Here is a 23227-nt window from a genome sequence, read left to right on the forward strand (position 1 = left end):
TAAGGAGAGGGACTATAATCCATGAACAGAGCTAAGAAGAGTACATTTCGGCCTCCCGGGTGGCGTAGTGGTCTAGGGCACTGCATCGCAGCGCTAGCTGTGCCACCAGAGACTCTGGGTTCGCGCCCAGTCTCTGTCGCAGCCGGCCGCGACCGGGAGGTCTGTGGGGCGACACACAATTGGCCTAGCGTCGTCCGGGTTAGGGAGGGTTTGGCCGGTAGGGATATCCTTGTCTCATCGCGCACCAGCGACTCCTGTGGCGGGCCGGGCGCAGTGCGCGCTAACCTAGGTCGCCAGGTGCACGGTGTTTCCTCCGACACATTGGTGCGGCTGGCTTCCGGGTTGGATGCGCGCTGTGTTAAGAAGCAGTGCGGCTTGGTTGGGTTGTGTTTCGGAGGACGCATGGCTCTCGACCTTCGTCTCTCCCGAGCCCATACAGGAGTTGTAGCGATGAGACAAGATAGTAACTACTACTAACAATTGGATACCACGAAATTGGGGAGAAAAAGGGGGGTAAAAATTAAAAAAAATAAAGAAGAGTACATTTCAAAGAAAGCACAGGGCCCCTGAGAGGGTTATAGATTGGTCGATGAGGAAACTAAAGTCAGTGAAAGTGTGTGTGTGTGTGTGTGGGGGGGTGGGCGCCTGCGTGTGTATACATGATGGTGGGTATGTTACCGTGAAGCGGGAGCCGGTGCGTCGCCGGGAGGCGCTGTGGACAGACCCTGGGGTGGCACTGCCCAGCCTCTCCCCGCCTGCTGCCCCACCGATCTCCTTATGACTGATCACTGGGGTGGAGGGCAGAGAGGACGAGTAGTCACTGCTCTGACCACCATTACTGGCCTGAGAGAGACAGAGAGAGAGACAGAAAGAGTGACAGACAAATTTGAAAAGAGAGAGTGAGAGATTACAGAGAGTGAAAGAATGATGTCTGAAGATCTGAAAAAAATATGTAAACAAAATCTATATATCTGATTAGGCACTGATCTGAACACTACCAGTCCAACATTATTAACATCTTATTGATTTGGGCCAGTTACTGGGCCATTACTGGCCTGAGAGAGACAGAGAGAGAGACAGAAAGAGTGACAGACATATTTGAAAAGAGAGAGTGAGAGATTACAGAGAGTGAAAGAATGATGTCTGAAGATCCAGTATGGAGGACTAGAGGCCAAAGTTGCTGCTGTACCTGCCCAGGAAAGACTCCTGACACTGGCGTAGAGCCTCCAGAGTGACTGGGAGAGTTGGGCAGGGATTTACAGGAGGCCAGTATAGCTGCCTGCTTCTTCACTGCCATGATCTTGTGGGCAGCTGTGGTAGAGAGAGAGAGATGACAAATACAAACACTATTCGTCAGACAGTCATCTTTCTAGATCCTCCTATAGATGAATATGAAATTCATTTAATTGGTTGATTCAGTCAAAATCCAAGTTAAGCAGCAACATTGTACTGAAAGAACTGAAAAGGAGCAGTATGTGTGTGTGTATGTGTGCATGCGCGCATGTCCTCACCCTCGGTGAAGACGCGGTTGACGTTGAGGCCGTAGGTAGCGCAGGTCTCGTAGTAGGTACAGCGCCTCACGTCTGAACACAGCTGTCTGGCCCTGGCGTCCTCTATCACCCGAGGGTTGGTGCTGGTGATTTTATCTGGAGGAAGGAGAAACTACATCAACAATACATTCCAAGGGCCTTCCGAGTGGCGCAGTAGTCTAAGGCACTGCATCGCTGTGTCACTAGAGATCCTGGTTCGAATGCAGGCTCTGTCACTGCCGGCCGCGACCGGGAGACCCATGGGGCGGTGCACAATTGCACTTTTTTTTAAAAAACACTACATTCCAAGTTACATCAACACTACACCCCATTGGGAAACTACATCAACACTACATCTCATTGGAAACCTTCATAAACCCATATAGACTCCACATGATGTTATCTTTAGAATAACATGGGTTGTTTGGGTATGAGTAGGGTCTTACCTTGGGTGCCCACGACTATGAAGGGGATCTCAGCGATGTTGCGGTGAGAGCCCAGCTCGCTGTAGTTCCTGTACACTTCCTGGAAACTGGCCTCATTCTCCAGACTGAAGACCAGGATGACCCCGTCCACCCAGTTAGCCATCTGGAGGGGAGGGGGTGAGACGGCAGGGGAGGATGGGAGAGGGGAAAAGAGGTAGACAAATGGGGAGAGAAGGAGTGAAATAGAGCGAGTACACGGAGAACGTATAGGTTCATATCACTGTGTCAGAGTGAACTCTGTGTTTTAAAGGAGACTCACTACTCATCAGTCTGTAGTCAGTAAAGCCTCCACCTACCTGTGCATCTGGGGGTCCTGTCTCCTCCCTGATCAGCAACATGTGACTGTTACCATCAACCAGCACCTCCTTCTTATACCTGCCCTCTGAGAGACAGAGAGACAGAGAGAGCAAGAGAGAGAGAGAGAGAAAGCACGAGTGAGTCAGTGAGTGAGCGAGCGTGAGAGAGTGCGAGAGAGAGAGAGGCCAAGATCGTTACAAGAAGCCCTTTGTGTTAAGCCCTTTGTGTTAGTAGTATTGTCTATACAGGAATCCATAGATCTAACTATGAATTTGAGAGTGGATACATTTTCCACACCCATCCCTCAGCTATTTGCCAAAACACTGGCGGGGTGTACGATTTGCTGTTGTTTGAACTGCCGATTGCCCCTTTAAGTACACAGCACAGTATGTCTGTGTGGAGATGATGTCAAACTCACCATCTGGGTTCTCTAGCGGGAGGTAGCTCCCAGTCATGTGTCTGTGGACCAAGGCTGACTTTCCACTGCGGAGACCTCCCAACACCCCCTGGATACACACATACACACACACACACACGTTTACCCCACTCTGTTTGACATGTTTGCCCTACTCTTCTACAACTACTACTATTTACGTCATCATAGCATACTTAAGCAATAAGGCATGGGGGGGTGTGGTATATGGCCAATATACCACGGCTAAGGGCTGTTCTTAAGCACGATGCAATGCGGAGTGCCTGGGTACAGCCCTTAGCTGTGGTATATTGGCCATATACCACAAACCCCCGAGGTGCCTTATTGCTATTATTAAACTGGTTACTAACGTAATTAGAGCAGTAAAAATAAATGGTTTTGTCATACCCGTGGTATACGGTCTGATATACCACGGCTGTCAGCCAATCAGCATTCAGGGCTCAAACCACCCAGTTTATAAAGTACATTATAATACACTGTTACAGTCTCTGTTGAAGCCAAGACTACACGTATTACCTATTCTACTGGAATGACTACAATAATGATAACAACATCGCTCTCACCAGATGGAGCTCTTGGACGGTTCGACTGAAGGTCCATTCTTGACTGTTAGTGCACGCCGCTGTATACAGAAAAAGGGAGAGGAAGAGATATATATATATAAACTCAGCAAAAAAATAAACATCCTCTCACTGTCAACTGCGTTTATTTTCAGCAAACTTAACATGTGTAAATACTTGTATGAACATAAGATTCAACAACAGACATAAAGTGAACAAGTTCCACAGACATGTGACTAACAGAAATGGAATAATGTGTCCCTGAACAAAGGGGGGGGGCTCAAAATCAAAAGTCAGTATCTGATGTGGCCACCAGCTGCATTAAGTACTGCAGTGCATCTCTTCCTCATTGACTGCACCAGATTTGCCAGTTCTTGCTGTGAGATGTTACCCCACCTCTTCCACCAAGGCACCTGCAAGATCCCGGACATTTCTGGGGGGAATGGCCCTAGCCCTCACCCTCCGATCCAACAGGTCCCAGATGTGCTCAATGGGATTGAGATCCAGACTCTTCGCTGGCCATGGCAGAACACTGACATTCCTGTCTTGCAGGAAATCACGCACAGAACGAGCAGTATGGCTGGTGGCATTGTCATGCTGGAGGGTCATGTCAGGATGAGCCTGCAGGAAGGGTACCACATGAGGGAGGAGGATGTCTTCCCTGTAACGCACAGCGTTGAGATTGCCTGCAATGACAACAACAGTCCGATGATGCTGTGACACACCGCCCCAGACCATGAAGGACCCTCCACTTCCAAATCGATCCCGCTCCAGAGTACAGGCCTCGGTGTAACGCTCATTCCTTCGACGATAAACGCCAATCCGACCATTACCCCTGGTGAGACAAAACTGAGACTCGTCAGTGAAGAGCACTTTTTGCCAGTCTTGTCTGGTCCAGCGATGGTGCCTTTGTGCCCATAGGCAACCTTGTTGCCAGTGATGTAAGGCAGGTCCTCACCAGACAACAGGCCTACAGGCCCTCAGTCCAGCCTCTCTCAGCCTATTGCGGACAGTCTGAGCACTGATAGAGGGATTGTGCGTTCCTGGTGTAACTCGGGAAGTTGTTGTTGCCATCCTGTACCTGTCCCGCAGGTGTGATGTTCGGATGTACCGATCCTGTGCAGGTGTTGTTACACGTGGTCTGCCACTGCGAGGTCGATCACCTGTCCGTCCTGTCTCCCTGTAGCGCTGTCTTAGGCGTCTCACAATACGGACATTGCAATATATTGCCCTGGCCACATCTGCAGTCCTCATGCCTCCTTGCAGCATGCCTAAGGTACGTTCACACAGATGAGCAGGGACCCTGGGCATCTTTCTTTTGGTGTTTTTCAGAGTCAGTAGAAAGGCCTCTTTAATGTCCTAAGTTTTCATACTTTATTTGCCTAGCTGTTAGTGTCTTAACAACCGTTCCATAGGTGCATGTTCATTAATTGTTTATGGTTCATTTAAGAAGCATGGGAAACAGTGTTTAAACCCTTTACAAGGAAGGTCTGTGAAGTTATTTGGATTTCTACGAATTATCTTTGAAAGACAGGGCCCTGAAAAAGGGAAGTTTCTTTTTTTGCTGAGTTTATATAGAGAAAGAGAGAGAAAGAAAGCGAGACTGATTAATACATAGGGTCAATGTCATGATCACGTGTTCCCTCTCCCTGTCTGCCTCCTGCCTAAAGCCTGCTTAGAGGAGGGGAGACTTTCAAAGTCACCGGCCGTCGCGCATCACAGCACTCTGAAGCTGTGAGGTGTGCCGCGCCGTTCCAAGTGGCCACACTGCAGTGTGTGTGCCCCCATACGTGCCCTGTCGCAGGTCCAGATGGCACAGAATATAGAGTTAGGGGAGGAAGGGAAGAAGGAGAGAGGGAGTGAGAGAATGAGGTAGAGCTGCAAAGGAGCAGTGCAAATTAATTGCCCAGGCTCAGTGGGGCTGCAGTGGTGAGGCTCAAGTTCATTAGCAGCTCTGTGGATGGAACCCAGAGCTAGCGTGCCAGTTTATGTGTGTGTGTGTGTGTGTGTGTGTGAGATGATTAACAAACAACCTTGTATTTTATTCATCTAAACACATGTCAATATACTAAAGAAGACTGGAGTGATGGATGGGAAATAAAAACATTAACAAGCAAATTCTGCAATGCACGCACGCATACACCGTGTAGAACAGTCCCTCTATCCAGAGAACCGATTCCTGATTTGGGCAACAGGCAGCATCATACACACACGGCCACACAAACGATGACACCGACTCAATCAAAAGGGTCTTTGGAGGTCTGAGTAAAGCAGTGTTGAAGTCAAATCTAGTCAGACAGTGTGATCCCTCATACACTGAATCCTTTCTCTCTGGACACACACCACCATTGAAGGAGTCTCCACAGGCACACATTATATACTGCCTGTGCTTTGCTGTGCGCACCGGCCACACCTGGTAACACAGCCACCACCACTTCCTTCCACTCTCGCTCTCAGGGGAGATGAAAATCCCTTACCCCTTTTCTTTCAGTCAGTCTATCAGTCTCTTCCTCTCTCCACCCCTTTAATTCCCTCTCTCTCTCTAACCCTCCCTTCTCTCTCCAGCGTCACCGGCCAACTGTTGCCATGGCAACCCTTCTTTCATAAATTGCCTGGGTCTTCGCACAACAAACGCTATCATACATACAGTGGTGTGAACACATTCATACAATTGTAACTGAGACACATTCAAACATAGGCTACACATACTAGAGCCCACATAAAACACTGAAAATGCTGAAAAATAAATGATTGACACTAACCAGGTATCCATCCAACCTTTTTATGTGAGTAAAGTACATGTTGGATACCAAATGTCATAACAAGCCTGATGGTAACCAAACAGTTGTCGGTAAACTTTCCAAATGTCAACAAAATAAAATATGCTACAGAAGGTGTAATCACAGAAATATCTCTTTGTTCTTTCACTGGATGTATAAAGGTGAAGCATCCGCTTGGCGTTTCCACTCACTACCAAATATGGTAGTGAGTGGAAGCCCATGGCGGGCAGTGGGACAAGATGGAACCAGATTGATTTTAGCCGACATTCTGCAAATTTTCGAATCAATGAAACATTTGCTCTCAATACAGTTTTCTGTTACCAAAACTAGAATCTGCTATGAACAGAGTGAACTAAGTTTTGTAGACTTTACAATTCGCAAAAGTAAAAAAAATATTTTTTAAAAGCGCTGTGTAGGAGTGCAAAGGCGAATTGAGTTATTGCACACGCGCACTTCAGAGTAGGCGTTCCCTAACGAAAATATGCAGATAGATGCTAGAACTCTCCAATAGGATCTTGCTAGCGTGTGCTTGGCTCTGCCCACGTCCTTGCTTGTTCTGCCCACTATGACTAATTTGTTCAAATTGGAAACGACAGGCAGTGGTCTATCTTGGTTTAGTTATACATCTTGTAATCGTTTTGTTTCGTTAAAATTAACTACGTGAGAAATGTCGGTGGAAACGCTTTTATGCGCAAATATTGATTTAATAACCATCATATCGAAGTAGACTTGGAGTCACGCGATGACATGTTGTGTGGTCCTCCCAATACGACTAGTCGGGAAAGCATGCAGTTTATTAGACTACAGATGAAGTAAATTATGATGAACTACACATGGTGGTGAAAGTGCAGTGATGAGCTTGATGCTCCTATTCTGGTGACATGATCATCGCAGTTTGGCTACCGCTTGACAAATGCAAATAATATCACTCTTTTGTCCATAATAATCTCATGTAGGCTATACACACACTGCATCTGCGAGCTGTTGGCTAGAGCGCACTGCCAATACCAGAGTTGGCACACTCACTATTAAACGCAACATTGTTTTGTTGAGAAAAAACATCAGTACAGTTGAAAATGCGATGGAAACCCATCTCACTTGTCATCTCCCACAGCCTTTTATCTGCAACAATTCAATATGATGGAAACACATATCTTCTGGGAAAATGCACATATTGTTTTTACTGCAGATTTTAGAATATTCGCATGAAAATCTGTCGACAATTGGATGGAAACCTAGCTAATGTTGAGGGCTGAAATGCTTCAGTGTCAACAACATTTTTGTATTGATGATATGGATATTATTATTTACTGAGTTAATTAACAAAATATAATTCCAAAATTGAAAATAGCCCAAAATTTTAAAATGCATTTTCATTAATGGAATTAATTTAAAGGGAAAGGGGGATACCAAGTCAGTTGTACAGCTGAATACCTTCAACTGAAATGTGCCTTCCCAACCGCTCTGAATCAGAGAGGTCCACGTCTTCAGTGCCCGGGGAACAGTGGATTATCTGCCTTGCTCAGGGTCTGAACGACAGATTTTACATTGTCAGCTCGGGGATTCAATCCAGCAACCTTTCAGTTACAGGCCCAACGCTTTAACCACTAGGCAACCTTTACAGTGGCTTGTGAAAGTATTCACCCCCTTGGCATTTTTCTTATTTTGTTGCCTTACAACCTGGAATTAAAATTGATTTTGGGGGGTTTATATCATTTGATTTACACAACATGCCTACCACTTTGAAGATACAAAATATTTTTTATTGTGGAAAACAAGAAATAAGACAAAAAAACTGAAAACTTGAGCATGAATAACTATTCACCCCCCAAAGTCAATACTTTGTAGAGCCACCTTTTGCAGCAATTATAGCTGCATGTCTCCTGGAGTATGTCTATATAAGCTTGGCACATCTAGCCACTGGGATTTTTTGCCCATTCTTCAAGGCAAAACTGCTCCAGCTCCTTCAAACGGAATGAGTTCTGCTGGTGTACAGCAATATATTCTCAATTGGATTGAGTTCTGGGCTTTGACTCTGCCATTCCAAGACATTTAAATGTTTCCCCTTAAACCGCTCGAATGTTGCTTTAGCAGTATGTTTAGGGTCATTGTCCTGCTGGAAGGTGAACCGCCATCCCAGTCTCAAATCTCTGGAAGACTGAAACAGGTTTCCCCCAAGAATTTCCCTCTATTTAGCGCCATCCATCATTCCCTCAATTCTGACCAGTTTCCCAGTCCTCGCCGATGAAAAACATCCCCACAGCTTGATGCTGCCACCACCATGCTTCACTGTGTGAATGGTGTTCTCGGGTGATGAGAGGTGTTGGGTTTGCGCCAGAAATAGCGTTTTCATTGATGGCCAAAAAGCTCAACTTTAGACTCATCTGACCAGAGTACCTTCTTCCATATGTTTGGGGAGTCTCCCACATGCCTTTTGGCAAACACCAAACGTGTTTGCTTATTTTTGTCTTTAAGCAATGGCTTTTTTCTGGCCACTCTTCCGGTAAGCCTAGCTCTGTGGAGTGTACGGCCTAAAGTGGTCCTATGGACAGATACTCCAATCTCCGCTGTGGAACTTTGCAGCTCCTTCGGGGTTATCTTTGGTCTCTTTGTTACATCTCTGATTAATGCCCTCCTTGCCTGGTCCATGAGTTTTGGTGGGTGGCCCTCTCTTGGCAGATTTGTTGTGGTGCCATATTCTTTAAAAAAAAATGTTACATAAATAAACATATTTAAAATGGTGCTCTGTAGGATGTTCAAAGTTTCTGATATTTTTTTATAACCCAACCCTGAACTGTACTTCTCCACATCTTTGTCCCCGACCTGTTTGGAGAGCTCCTTGGTCTTCTTGGTGCTGCTTGCTTAGTGGTGCCCCTTGCTTAGTGGTGTTGCAGACTCTGGGGCCTTTCAGAACAGGTGTATATATACTGAGATCATGTGACACTTACATTGCACACAGGTGGACTTTATTTAACTAATTATGTGACTTCTGAAGGTAATTGGTTGCACCAGATCTTATTTATGGCCTTCATAGCAAAAGGGTGAATACATATGCACGCACCACTTTTCCGTTTGTTATTTTTTAGAGTTTTTTTAAACAAGTAACTTTTTCCTTTCACTGCACCAGTTTGGACTATTTTTTGTATGTCCATTACATGAAATCCAAATAAAAATCAATTTAAATGACAGGTTGTAATGCAACAAAATAGGAAAAACGCCAAGGGGGATGAATACTTTTGCAAAGCACTGTACTTCAACTATAATTGACACCATCTGAAATAAAATAGAAATGCCCCCCAAAATGTGAATAGATTGCAGCTCTTTTTCACCCAATTGTAATGTGGAGTCATTGAGTGAATGGGGTCCATTTGGACTTTGATTGGCTCTGCAAGCAGAGCAGGAAGTTACTCCTTCCGTCCGAAATCCCTCACCCCCTGCCCCCTCACTCCTCCTCCTATCCATCCCTCAGAAGAACACAGCTCTGTGTACTCCCATGCTTAATTATTCATGTGCCACTTACTCCTGACAAATTATTCAGCACTTACACCAATCTTACACACTCCTTAAAATCAGTCTACAATAGCACATTCACAAAATATAGTGAAATCTGAATATGTTATTACATTGGGCTTGATCACATTTTCTTGTGACTCCTTGAAGTTAGAGAAATTTAGGCCAAGTAGGTTTTCATTGGCGGAACCATCACTCTTGGGAGTAGGTGAAGCATATGCAGGTTGTCCTCTCCCTTATTTAACTTATTTTGTACATAATGTTGCTGCTACCGTCTCTTATGACCGAAAATAACTTCTGGACATCAGGACTGCGATTACTCACCACGGACTGCCAGAATCATTTTTTTCCTTTAACAAGTCTGACGAGCCCGACGGGAATGATTTACTTCTTTCTCGGGAACAGGCCCAACGCTTTAACCACTAGGCTACCTTTACAGTGGCTTGTGAAAGTATTCACCCCCTTGGCATTTTTCTTATTTTGTTGCCTTACAACCTGGAATTAAAATTGATTTTGGGGGGTTTATATCATTTGATTTACACAACATGCCTACCACTTTGAAGATACAAAATATTTTTTATTGTGAAAAACAAGAAATAAGACAAAAAAACTGAAAACTTGAGCATGCATAACTATTCACCCCCCAAAGTCAATACTTTGTAGAGCCACCTTTTGCAGCAGTTATAGCTGCATGTCTCCTGGAGTATGTCTATATAAGCTATATATGAGCAATTGCCGTACCAGGCAGTGATGCAACCAGTCAGGATTCTCTCGATGTTGCAGCTGTAGAACCTTTTGAGGATCTCAGGACCCATGCCAAATATTTTTAATTTCCTGAGGGGGGAATAGGCTTTGTCATGCCCTCTTCACGACTGTGTTGGTGTGTTTGGACCATTCTAGTTTGTTGGTGATGTGGACACCAAGGAACTTGAAGCTCTCAACCTGCTCCACTACAGGCCCGTCGATGAGAATGGGGGCGTGCTCGGTCCTCCTTTTCCTGTAGTCCACAATAATTTCCTTAGTCTTGGTTACGTTGAGGGATAGGTTCTTATTCTGGCACCACCCGGCCAATTCTCTGACCTCCTCCCTATAGGTTGTCTCGTCGGTGATCAGGCCTACCACTGTTGTGTCGTCTGCAAACTTAATGATGTAAGCTTAATGCCCTCAATCTCACACAAATTATCAATGAAGCTACCATGTAAAACCCCAAATCCGTAAACACGGGCACCCTCATAGATATCATCCTAACCAACCTGCCCTCCAACTACACCTCTGCTGTCTTCAACCAGGATCTCAGCGATCACTGCCTCATAGCCTGCGTCCGTAATGGGTCTGCGGTCAAACGACCACCCCCCATCATTGTCAAACACTCCCTAAAACACTTCAGCGAGCAGGCCTTTCTAAATCGACCAGGCCCGGGTATCCTGGAAGGATATTGACCTCATTCCGTCAGTAGAGGATGCCTGGTTATTCTTTAAAACTGCTTTCCTCACCATCTTAAATAATCATGCCCCATTAAAAAAAATTTGAACCAGGAACAGACATAGCCCTTGGTTCACTCCAGACCTGACTGCCCTTGACCAGCACAAAAACATCCTGTGGCGTACTGCATTAGCATCGAAAAGCCCCCGCGATATGCAACTTTTCAGGGAAGTTAGGAACGAATATACACAGGCAGTTAGGAAAGTAAAGGCTAGCTTTTTCAAACAGAAATTTGTATCCTGTAGCACAAACTCCAAAAGGTTCTGGGACACTAAAGTCCATGGAGAATAAGAGCACCTCCTCCCAGCTGCCCACTGCACTGAGGTTAGGAAACACTGTCACCACCAATAAATCCACGATAATTGAGAACTTCAATAAGCATTTCTCTACGGCTGGCCAAGCTTTCCACCTGGCCTTACCTGACTTATCCTACCTCATTTGCATACACTGTATATAGACTTTTTCTATTGTATTATTGACTGTATGTTTGTTTATTCCATGTCTAACTCTGTGTTGTTGTTTGTGTCACACTGCTTTGCTTTATCTTGTCCAGGTCACAGGTGTAAATGAGAACTTGTTCTCAACTAGCCTACCTGGTTAAATAAAGGTGAAAAAAATGAAAAAAAGAAGATTAAACTACCAACGGGACATTCAAAACTGTAATATCTTAAGCTTCACAGAGTCGTGGCTGAAGACACTATCAACATACAGCTGGCTGGTTATACGCTGTACCGGCAGGATAGAACAGCGGTGTCTGGTAAGCCTAGGGGCGGTGGACTATGTATTTTTGTAAATAACAGCTGGTGCACTATAACTAAGGAAGTTTCGAGCGATTGCTTATTGCTCGCCTGGGGTAGAGTATCTCATGATAAGCTGTAGATGACACTATATACCTAGAGTGTTTATCTGTATTTTTCATAGTTGTTTTACATACCACCACAGACTGAGGCTGGCACTAAGACAGCATTGAATGAGCTGTATTCCGCCATAAGTAAACAAGAAAACGCTCACCCAGAGGCGGCGCTCCCAGTAGCTGGGGACTTTAACGCAGGAAAACTTAAATCCGTTTTACCAAAATTCTATCAGCATGTTAAATGTGCAAACAGAGGGGAAGATTTTTTATTTTTTTAAATAAAAACTCTGGACCACATTTACTCCACACACAGAGACACATATTAAGCTCTCCCTCGCCCTCCATTTGGCAAATCTGACCATAATGCTATCCTTCTGATTACAAGCAAAAATTAAAGCAGGAAGCCCCAGTGACTCGATCAATAAAAAAGTGGTCAGATGAAGCTGATGCTAAGCTATAGGACTGTTTTGCTAGCACAGACTGGAATATGTTCCGGGATTCCTCCAATGGCATTGAGGAGTACACTACATCAGTCATTGGCTTCATCAAAAACGCATCGATGACTTCGTCCCCACAGTGACTGTACGTACCCCAACAAGAAGCCATGGATTACAGGCAACATCTGCACTGAGCTAAAGGCTAGAGCTGCCACTTTCAAGGAGTGGGACTCTAACCCGGAAGCTTATAAGAAATCCTGCTATGCCCTCCGACGAACCATCAAACAGGCAAAGCATCAATGTAGGACTAAGATCGAATTGTACTACACCGGCTCTGACGCTCGTCGGATGTGGCAGTGCTTGCAAACCATTACAGACTACAAAGGGAAGCACAGCCGAGAGCTGCCAAGTGACACGAGCCTACCAGACGAGCTAAACTACTTCTATGCTAGCATCGAGGCAAATAACACTGAAACATGAGAGCAACAGCTGTTCCGGAAGACTGTGTGATCACGCTCTCCGCAGCCGATGTGAGTAAGACCTTTAAACAGGTCAAACAGGTCAACATTCACAAGGCCGCAGGGCCAGACGGATTACCAGGATGTGTACTGCGAGCATGCGCTGACCAACTGGCAAGTTCAACCTCTCTCTGTCTGTGATACCAACATATTTTAAGCTGCCCACCATAGTATGCCTGTGCCCAAGAACACTAAGGTAACCTGCCAAAATGACTATCGACCCGTAGCACTCACGTCTGTAGCCATGAAGTGCTTCGAAAGGCTGGTCATGGCTCACATCAACACCATTATCCCAGAAATCCTAGACCCACTCCAATTTGCATACCGCTCCAACAGATTATGTAATCTCTATTGCACTCCACACTGCCCTTTTCCACCTGGACAAAAACTCATCAAAAAAAGAAACGTGTAAATATTTGTATGAACATAAGATTCAACAACTGAGACACAAACTGAACAAGTTCCACAGACATGTGACTAACAGAAATGGAATAATGTGTCCCTGAACAAAGGGGGGGGTCAAAATCAAAAGTAACAGTCAGTATCTGGTGTGGCCACCAGCTGCATTAAGTACTGCAGTGCATCGCCTCCTCATGGACTGCACCAGATTTGCCAGTTCTTGCTGTGAGATGTTACCCCGCTCTTCCACCAAGGCACCTGCAACTTCCCAGACTTTTCTGGGGGGAATGGCCCTAGCCCTCACCCTCCGATCCAACAGGTCCTAGACGTGCTCAATGGAATTGAGATCCGGGCTCTTCGCTTCGCCTGTCTTGCAGGAAATTACGCACAGAACGAGCAGTATGGCTGGTGGCATTGTCATGCTGGAGGGTCATGTCAGGATGGGCCTGCAGGAAGGGTACCACAAGAGGGAGGAAGATGTCTTCCCTGTAACGCACAGCATTGAGATTGCCTGCAATGATAAGCTCAGTCCGATGATGCTGTGACACACCGCCCCAGACCATGACGTACCCTCCACCTCCAAATCGATCCCACTCCAAAGTACAGGCCTCGGTGTAACGTTCATTCCTTCGACGATAAATGCCAATCCGACCATCACCCCTGGTGAGACAAAACCACGACTCGTAAGTGAAGAGCACTTTTTGCCAGTCTTGTCTGGTCCAGCGATGGTGGGTTCGTGCCCATAGGCGCCGTTGTTGCTGGTGATGACTTGTCTTACAACAGGCCTACAAGCCCTCAGTCCAGCCTCTCACAGTTTATTGCGGACAGTCTGAGCACTGATATATGGATTGTGCGTTCCTGTTGTAACTCGGGCAGTTGTTGTTGCCATACTGTACCTGTCCCGCAGGTGTGATGTTCGGATCTACCGATCCTGTGCAGGTGTTGTTACACATGGTCTGCCACTGCGAGGACGATCAGCTGTCCGCCCTGTAGCGCTGTCTTAGGCGTCTCACAATACGGACATTGCAATATATTGCCCTGGCCACATCTGCAGTCCTCATGCCTCCTTGCAGCATGCCTAAGGTATGTTCACGCAGATGAGAAGGGACCCTGGGCATCTTTCTTTTGGTGTTTTTCAGAGTCAGTAGAAAGTCCTCTTTAGTGTCCTAAGTTTTCATAACTGTGACCTTATTTGCCTTACCGTCTGTAAGCTGTTAGTGTCTTAACGACCGTTCCACAGGTACATGTTCATTAATTGTTTATGGTTCATTGAACAAGCATGGGAAACAGTGTTTAAACCCTTCACAAGGAAATCTGTGAAGTTATTTGGATTTTTACAAATTATCTTTGAAAGTTTTTTTTGCTGAGTTTATGTGAGAATGCTATTCATTGACTACAGCTCAGCGTTCAACACCATAGTGCCATCAAAGCTCATCAATAAGCTAAGGACCATGGGACTAAACTCCTCCCTCTGCAACTGGATCCTGGACTTCTTGACAAGCCGCCCCCAGGTGGTAACGGTAGGTAACAATACATCCACCACGCTGATCCTCAACACAGGGGCCCCTCAGTGGAGCGTGCTCAGTCCCCTCCTGTACTCCCTGTTCACTCATGACTGCACGGCCAGGACTCCAACACCATCATTGAGTTTGCTGATGACACAACAGTGCTAGGCCTGATCATCAACAACGATGAGACAGCCTATAGGGAGGACGTCAGAGACCTGGCCGTGTGGTGCCAGGACAACAGCCTCTCCCTCAACGTGATCAAGACAAAGGAGATGATTGTGGACTACAGGAAAAAGAGGGCCGAGTACGACATCATTCTCATCGACGAGGCTGTAGTGGAGCAGTTTGAGAGCTTCAAGTTCCTTGGTGTCCACATCACCAACAAACTAACATGGTCCAAGCACACCCCAAGACAGCCGTGAAGAGGGCACAACAAAACCTATTCCCCATCAGGAGACTGGAAAGATTTGGCACGGGTCCTCAGATCCTCAAAAGGTTCTACAGCTGCACCATCGAGAGCATCATTACTGGCTGCATCAGTGCCTGGTATGGCAGCTGCTCGGCCTCCGCCCGCAAGGCACTACAGAGGGTAGTGAGAACTGCCCAGTACATCACTGGAAGCCATCCAGGACCTCTATACCAGGCGGTGTCAGAGGAAGGCCCTAAAAATTGTCAAAGACTCCAGCCAACCTAATTATAGACTGTTCTCTCTGCTACCACACGGCATGTAGTACAGTAGCGCCAAGTCTAGGTCCAATAAGCTTCTAAACAGCTTCTACCCCCAAACCATTAAGACTCCTGAACATCTAATCAAATGGCTACCCAGACTATTTGCATTAACCCCCCCTCTTTACACCACTGCTACTCTCGGTTGTTATGTTATCACCTTAACTCTACCTACATGTACATATTACCTCAACTAACCGTTGCCCCCGCACATCGACTCCGTACCGATACCCCCTGTATATAGTCTCGCTATTGCTATTTTACTGCTGGTCTTTAGTTACTTGTTACTTTTATTTCTTATTGTTATCCGTATTTTTTTTAACTGCATTGTTGGTTAGGGGCTCGTAAGTAAGCATTTCACTGTAAGGCCAACATCAACTGTTCAGAGGAGACTGTGTGAATCTGGCCTTCATGGTCGAATTGCTGCAAAGAAACCACTACAAAAGGGCACCAATAATAAGAAGAGACTTGCGTGGGCCAAGAAACACAAGCAATGGACATTAGACTGGTGGAAATCTGTCCTTTCTCCTTTCGTCTGATGAGTCCAAATATGAGATTTATGGTTCCAACCGCCGTGTCTTTGTAAGACGCAGAGTAAGTGAACAGATGGTTCCCACCATGAAGCATGGAGGAGGACTTGTGATGGTGTGGGGGTGCTTTGCTTGTGACACTGTCAGTGATTTATTTAGAATTCAAGGCACACTTCACCAGCAAGGCTACCACAGCATTCTGCAGTGATATGCCATCACATCTGGTTTGCGCTTAGTGGGACTATCATTTATTTTTCAACAGGACAATGACCTAACACACCTCCAGGCTGTGTAAGGGCTATTTGACCCTGCTGCATCAGATGACCTGGCCTCCACAATCACCTGACCTCAACCCAATTGAGATGGTTTAGGATGAGTTGGACAGCAGAGTGAAGGAAAAGCAGAAAACAATTGCTCAGCGTATGTGGGAACTCCTTCAAGACTGTTGGAAAAGCATTCCAGGTGTAGCTGGTTGAGAGAATGCCAAGAGTGTGCAAAGCTGTCATCAAGGCAAAGGGTGGCTACTTTGAAGAATCTCAAAAATATGTTGATATGTTTAACACTTTTTTGGTTACTACATGATTCCATATGTGTTATTTCATAGTTTACAATGTAGAACATAATAAAAATAAAGAAAAACCCTGGAATGAGTAGCTGTGTCCAAACTCTTGACTGTTACTGTATATATTTTTTATTTTATATTTTTTAACATAGCTGACGAAAACTCAGAAGTAAAAAACAAAAAGAAGGGGTAAAATAAGGATTTTTTTTTATAACACCCTCCAGTTGGAACGAGCGCAAACAAAACAATACTCATCTCAAAAACGGCAAAACGTGCGGTCAAACTAAATTGTGAGCCAGGGCAACACACTAGCTAAACACAATCCCATCCTTGAAAGACAATCAGCAACCAAGTTGTCCTTACCATGGACATGTCTGATTTCAAGGGGAAACTCCTGCAATATACTTAGTAACTTTCTTCTTGTTCTAGTCTGGCTGCACATTCTCGTTCTTGTTGTTTGGCTGCACGCTCGCTCTTGTTGTTTGTCTGTACGCTCATCTTGTCTTTCCCTGTGCTCTAACTAATTTCTGTTGTTCAAATCTCTAATTGTTGTTGCTCCAACTTCGCCTTTAGTTCTAACTTCCTTAGTTGCACGTCTACGGGATGTACTCTGATTGGTCGACATTTTTAAACAGGTATTTTTCCATATATATACATACCCAATGTGTTTTAATAAAATCAACTATATGCATTGAGCTTGTCTGATGCTTTAAACTTCGGTTTGATTAATAAACAAATGCCTCAAGAGGGCGCCAGAGATCTAGATAACTAGAAGAAAAAAACCTTAACCCGACCCAACTATTCTCCTCCCACTCCTTCTGGCTTTCCCAGATTCTGCCATTACTCTTCTGGAGTTGCCGGTAATAGGCTACATGAGGAGTCATCAACCTTTTTCATGTGGAATGCCAATTCATCTTACAATTTCTACCAATCTGCATGCCAGTTATGGTTTTCATATGCACATTTGTGAAACAGTTTAATTTAATTTATAATTATGTCTTCATATATCAAAATCATTCTAAATTCTATCCAAATCCAAATGAAAATGATACAAACCTAAAAAGTAACTTCTGTTACCATTGCCAACTATGTAAAAATAGCCTACATAAAGCCAACAAATAAAAACATTGCAGCCTGCAGTTAGAAAATATCCTGACAAAAATAAATATCCTATAAATCACATTGACTACACATGGCCTGTCTGCAACGAACTTTAAATATTGTATCAACTATTAACTTGGATCTGGCCAAAGCTTGTTCTAGCAAACTTGCAACATTGTCTAAAATATTCTGGGCCTTCAGAGTTTCCCATGCCAGTGAGCTTGGGACAGACACAGCTGTAGGCTATTTGCGCAAGGAATAAGAAGCAGTACTGGATTTGGGCAGGAGCTCACCGGAGTGGAGTACCGAGGCCTCAAATGTTCTACTGCTTTAGCTCCTGTTCCTCTTATAGAATATTAGCTTGAAAGTATTGTGGAGCTCCTGCACCTAAATATAAAACAGTACCAGCACCCAAAATGAGTACCGGAAACTATTTCAGTCCAAGTCAAGCACTGATAAGAAGTAATCAGGTAGGCCTATTGTATGACGTTTCCACTGGATCAGAGCATCACATTTCCCCCTTTCACGCTGAGTGGAAATCGAAAGGGAGAGAGCTGGAAAGATTTTTCAGAATACATTGAAGAACTATTGTAATTCTCAATAGATGTAAAAAAAAAAAAAAAGACTTTGTTTGCTTGCTGTTTGATGTGAAGAAAACATTACTTCGAGAAGCTCCACAGGTCATTAGTAGTGGTGCGTTAAGTCAATCAGAAATACTATCAGATCCCCAAGTGGGCACATTTATATGCCTACATTTGAGCGCAGGCCAGGTAGCCTATAGGCCTACTTTTATGCGTGCGTGTCCTTACTCAACACTGACAGGAGCGCTCAAAACAAAAGACAATGACTAAATTGACAAAACTCGTAAATGGAATGAAATAAACCAAAATTTGTTTCTCACAAGTGTAGCATAGGTTGTGCACTCTGCAAACAATGTGTCCACTCTGACAATGAGAACGGGAAGACTGGAATAATATTGAATTCATTAAAATAAATTAACTTAACCTAAGTAACCTACATAGTAGATTAGAAATTACTGGAATTAACGGTAAATATACTACTGATGATATATGTAATGGATAATTGATATACCCTAACAATCAAACGCAAACAATTCACACAATGAAATTATGAAACAATGATTGTGCACAATTGGCGGGAGAGAGTGCATTCTGGAGAGGGAAGTGCATTGTGTATCTGGGCACATGGTCATGCCGAAGTCTGCACTGGCCTCAGCGGAAGTCAGGGCATTCCTACTTCTTGCACTTCGTGGAACAGTGCAGAGCTGTTGCCAAGGAAGTGAGTTTGGGGGCGGAACATCCCCACCTACCGTCAACCAATCATGTCAATGCAGAGCTATAAAGAGCCCTCCACATTGTTACAAAATTTGGGAGGCGCATGGCGATGCGATACAGAACTCGATTTGGCCTCTGCATGCATCTGGAGGCTCCGCAATTGCGTCACACCCTCCATATGTAGCCTCTGACCACAATTTCGGATCAAGCATACATTAGCTTTTAGTCTAGGCCTCCACAATGGATTAGTTCACTGAGATGGGTGCAAATATAAATTTGTTACTGCTTGACTAAAACGATCTTGGTCGACCAACAGCCTAACAACCAAACAATCGACCAGTCAACTAATTAGGGTCAGCCCTAATTACACCATGTACCCAAATATGCTTATGAGCCCCACCAGTACATTGCCCCAACCCCACCCACATTTCACAGCGATGTTCTGTTTGTACCTTCCATTAAAAATATTCTCTAAAATCATTTGCAATTATACTAGATTATCCACACACCCTAAAAGGAACCGACCAGTACCATGTGAGTTCCTATGTATATCACTGAAGGTACCTTTGACCCTTTTGTACCCCAGGGAACAACACTGTACCCTAACCGTACCGTAATTTTAGAGTGTGTGGATATACAGTGCATTCTGAAAGTATTCAGACCCCTTGACTTTTTCCACATTTTGTTACATTACAACCAGAGGAACTCTGGAGCCCTTTCAGAGTGACCAACAGGGTTCTTGGTCACCACCCCGACAAAGGCCCTTCTCCCCTTATTGCTCAGTTTGGCAGGGCGGCCAACTCTAGGAAGAGTCTTGGTGGTTCCACTGTGTTCTTGGGGACCTTCAATGCTGCAGAAATTGTTGTACTCCTTCAAGGCTATGGAGAAGTACATCCAGGAGGTGCTCCAGAAGGGTTTCATTCGCACGTCAGCCTCCCCTGCGTCTGCAGGCTTCTTCTTCGTGGCCAAAAAGGACGAGGGTTGCGCCTGTGCATCGATTATAGAAATCTGAATTCAGTCACCATGAAGTACCACTACCCTCTTCCCTTGGTGCCGACCATGATCGAACAACTTCGCGGGGCCATTTTTTTTATCAAGTTGGACCTGCGGAGTGACTACAATTTGATCCGCATCCGGGAAGGGGATGAATGGAAGACGGCCTTCAGCGCAATGCCTGGTCACTATGAGTACTTGGTGATGCCTTTGGACAAGCCAATTCTCCGTCAGTGTTCCAGGCATTCGTCCGTGAGGGACATGCTTGGACGCCAGGTGGTCATGTATATCAACGACATACTGGTCTACTCGGCTACCTTGGGAGATCACATCGCTAACATCCGAGTAGTCCTGGAATGCCCCGTCCAACCACCTGTATGTCAAAGTGGAGAAGTGCCAATTCCATCAGGAGGATGTCTCCTTTTTGGTTACCAGATCGGCCCGCAAAGAGTCATGATGGATGAGAAGGTGCATACTGTCAGGTCATGGCCAGTCCCAACCACCATAAACGTTTTTGGGGATTTGCTAACTTCTACCGCCGATTCATTAAGAACTTTAGCTCGATTGCCTCTCCTCTCACTTCTCTCCTCAAGGGTGGTCCCTGGAAAGTTGGGGTGGAATCCTGCAGCTGACGAAGCCTTCCGCCTACTGAAGGGACGTTTCACCTCCACCCCATTGCTCTAACATCCAGATCCTACTCTGCCCTTCGTGGTGGAGGTAGATGCTTCAGAAGTACGGTACCAGTCAAAAGTTTGGACACAGCTACTCATTCATTTTTTACTATTTTCTACATTGTAGAATAATAGTGAAGACAACAAAAATATGAAATAACACATTTTTTAAATGTATTTTTATTGAACCTTTATTTAATTAGGCAAGTCAGTTAAGAACAAATTCTTATTTACAATGACGGCCTACCCCGGCCAAACCCTAACCACGCTTGTGCGCTGCCCTATGGGACTCCCAATCAAGGCCGGTTGTGATACAGCCTGGAATTGAACCAGGTTCTGTAGTGACACCTCGAGGACATCAAAACTATGAAATAACACAAATGGAATCATGTAGTAACCAAAAAGTGTTAAACAAATCAAACTATACTTTATATTTGAGATTCTTCAGTAGCCTCCCTTTGCCTTGATGATAGCTTTGCACACTCTTGGCATTCTCTCAACCAGCTTCATGAGGTAGTCACCTGGAATGCATTTCAATTAACATGAGTGCCTTATTAAAAGTTAATTTGTGGAATTTCTTTCCTTCTTAATGCGTTTGAGCCAATCAGTTGTGTTGTGACAAGGTAGGGGTGGTATACAGAAGATAGCCACATATGGTAAAATACCAAGTCTATATTATGGCAAGAACAGCTCAAATAAGCAAAGAGATGACAGTCCATCATTAATTTAAGACATGAAGGTCAGTCAACCCGGGAGATTTCAAGTTTCCTCAAGTGCAGTCGCAAAAACCATCTCATGAGGACCGCCACAGGAAAGGAAGACCCAGAGTTACCTCTGCTGCACAGGATAAGTTCATTACAGTTACCAGCCTTAGAAATTGCAGTCCAAATGAAAAGTATTCACAGAGTTCAAGTAACAGACACACCTCAACATCAACTGTTCAGAGGAGACTGCGTGAATCAGGCCTTCATTGTTGAATTGCTGCAAAGAAACCACTACTAAAGGACACCAATAATAAGAAGAGACTTGCTTGGGCCAAGAAACATGAGCAATGAACATTAGAGCGGTAGAAATCTGTCCTTTAGTCTGATGAGTCCAAATGTGAGATTATTGGTTCTAACCGCTATGTCTTTGTGAGACGCATAGTAGGTGAATGGATTATCTCTGCATGTGTGGTTCCCACCATGAGGCATGGAGGAGGAGGTGTGATGGTGCTTTGCTGGTGACAATGCATGTGATTCATTTAGAATTCGAGGCACTCTTAACCAGCATGGCTACCACAGCATTCTGCAGCGATATGCCATCACATCTGGTTTGCGCTTAGTGGGACTATAATTTGTTTTTCAACAGGACAATGACCTAATACACCTCCAGGCTGTGTAAGGGCTATTTGACCAAGAAGGAGAGTGATGGTGCTGCATCAGATGACCTGGCCTCCACAATCACCTGACTTCAACCCAATTGAGATGACTTGGGATGAGTTGGACCGCAGAGTGAAGGAAAATCAGCCAACAAGTGCTCAGCATATGTAGAAACTCTTTCAAGGCTGTTGGAAAAGCATTCCTCATGAAGCTGGTTGAGAATACCAAGATTGTGCAAAGGTGTCATCAAGGCAAAGGGTGGCTACTTTGAAGAATCTAAAAAATATTTGGATTTGTTTAACACTTTTTTGCTTACTACATGATTCCATAAGGGTTATTTCATAGTTGTAATGTCTTCACTATTATTCTACAATGTAAAAAGTAGTAAAAATAAAGAAAAACCCTTGAATGAGTAGGTGTCCCCAAACTTTTGACTGGTACTGTAGGTTTGGGGGCTGTCTGGTCCCAACATCAAGGCAATCCACAGAAATTGTATCCATGTGCATATTACTCTAAAAAGCTGTCTCCTGCAGAGAGGAACTATGATGTTGGCGATTGGGAGTTCCTGGCGGTGAAGTTTGCATTAAAGGTGTGGAGACAGTGGTTGGAGGGAGCCCAGGACCCATTTCTCATCCTCACCGACCAACGGAACCTGGAGTACATACGGACAGTGAGGCGACTTGGAACCCGAGCCAAGACAGGTGGGCCTTTTCTTCACCAGATTCGATTTCACGCTGACATATCACCCAGGTAAAAAATACATCAAAGCCGATGCCCTGTCCTGTCTCACGACTCGGGAGATGTTCCTGTCTTGAGTGCACCCATAACTCCGCCCTCTCGAGTTGTAGCTCCCATATTCTGGGACGTAGACATTCGCCAGGCCTTGGAGAGGGAACCCGCACCTGCTACCTGTCCTCCTGAGCACACCTACGTTCCCACGGGGATAAGGGATTGGCTGTTGACCTGGGCGCACACAGCGGTCATCGATGGACATCCAGGTATCACCTGCACCATTCTGTCCATCTCTGGAAAGTACTGGTGGCCCACCTTGGTGCAGGACGTCACTTGTTATGTCAACTCCTGTTCCGTATGTTCCCAATCCAAATCCCCTTCCGAACTCTCCAGCAGGGAAACTCCTTCCCCGTCCCGTGCCTCAGCATCCCTGGTCTTATCTGTCCATTGATTTTGTCACTAATC

General features: G+C 45.0%; 1 protein-coding gene across 1 annotated transcript in view; it reads right to left on the bottom strand.

Moving 5' to 3' along the window:
- LOC120021320 (arf-GAP with GTPase, ANK repeat and PH domain-containing protein 1-like) overlaps positions 1 to 23227 on the bottom strand; it is a 61700-nt gene that overhangs the window by 10808 nt on the left and 27665 nt on the right. The window contains exons 2-8 of the mRNA XM_038965031.1: positions 3308 to 3366; positions 2730 to 2817; positions 2311 to 2396; positions 1976 to 2117; positions 1512 to 1646; positions 1190 to 1311; positions 679 to 843 (exon numbers count right to left, since the gene is read on the bottom strand). Coding sequence (XP_038820959.1) covers positions 679 to 843; positions 1190 to 1311; positions 1512 to 1646; positions 1976 to 2117; positions 2311 to 2396; positions 2730 to 2817; positions 3308 to 3366 — 797 coding nt within the window. The remainder of the gene's footprint in view (positions 1 to 678; positions 844 to 1189; positions 1312 to 1511; positions 1647 to 1975; positions 2118 to 2310; positions 2397 to 2729; positions 2818 to 3307; positions 3367 to 23227) is intronic.

This window comes from Salvelinus namaycush, chromosome 2, assembly GCF_016432855.1.
Source record: "Salvelinus namaycush isolate Seneca chromosome 2, SaNama_1.0, whole genome shotgun sequence".
NCBI lineage: Eukaryota > Metazoa > Chordata > Actinopteri > Salmoniformes > Salmonidae > Salvelinus > Salvelinus namaycush.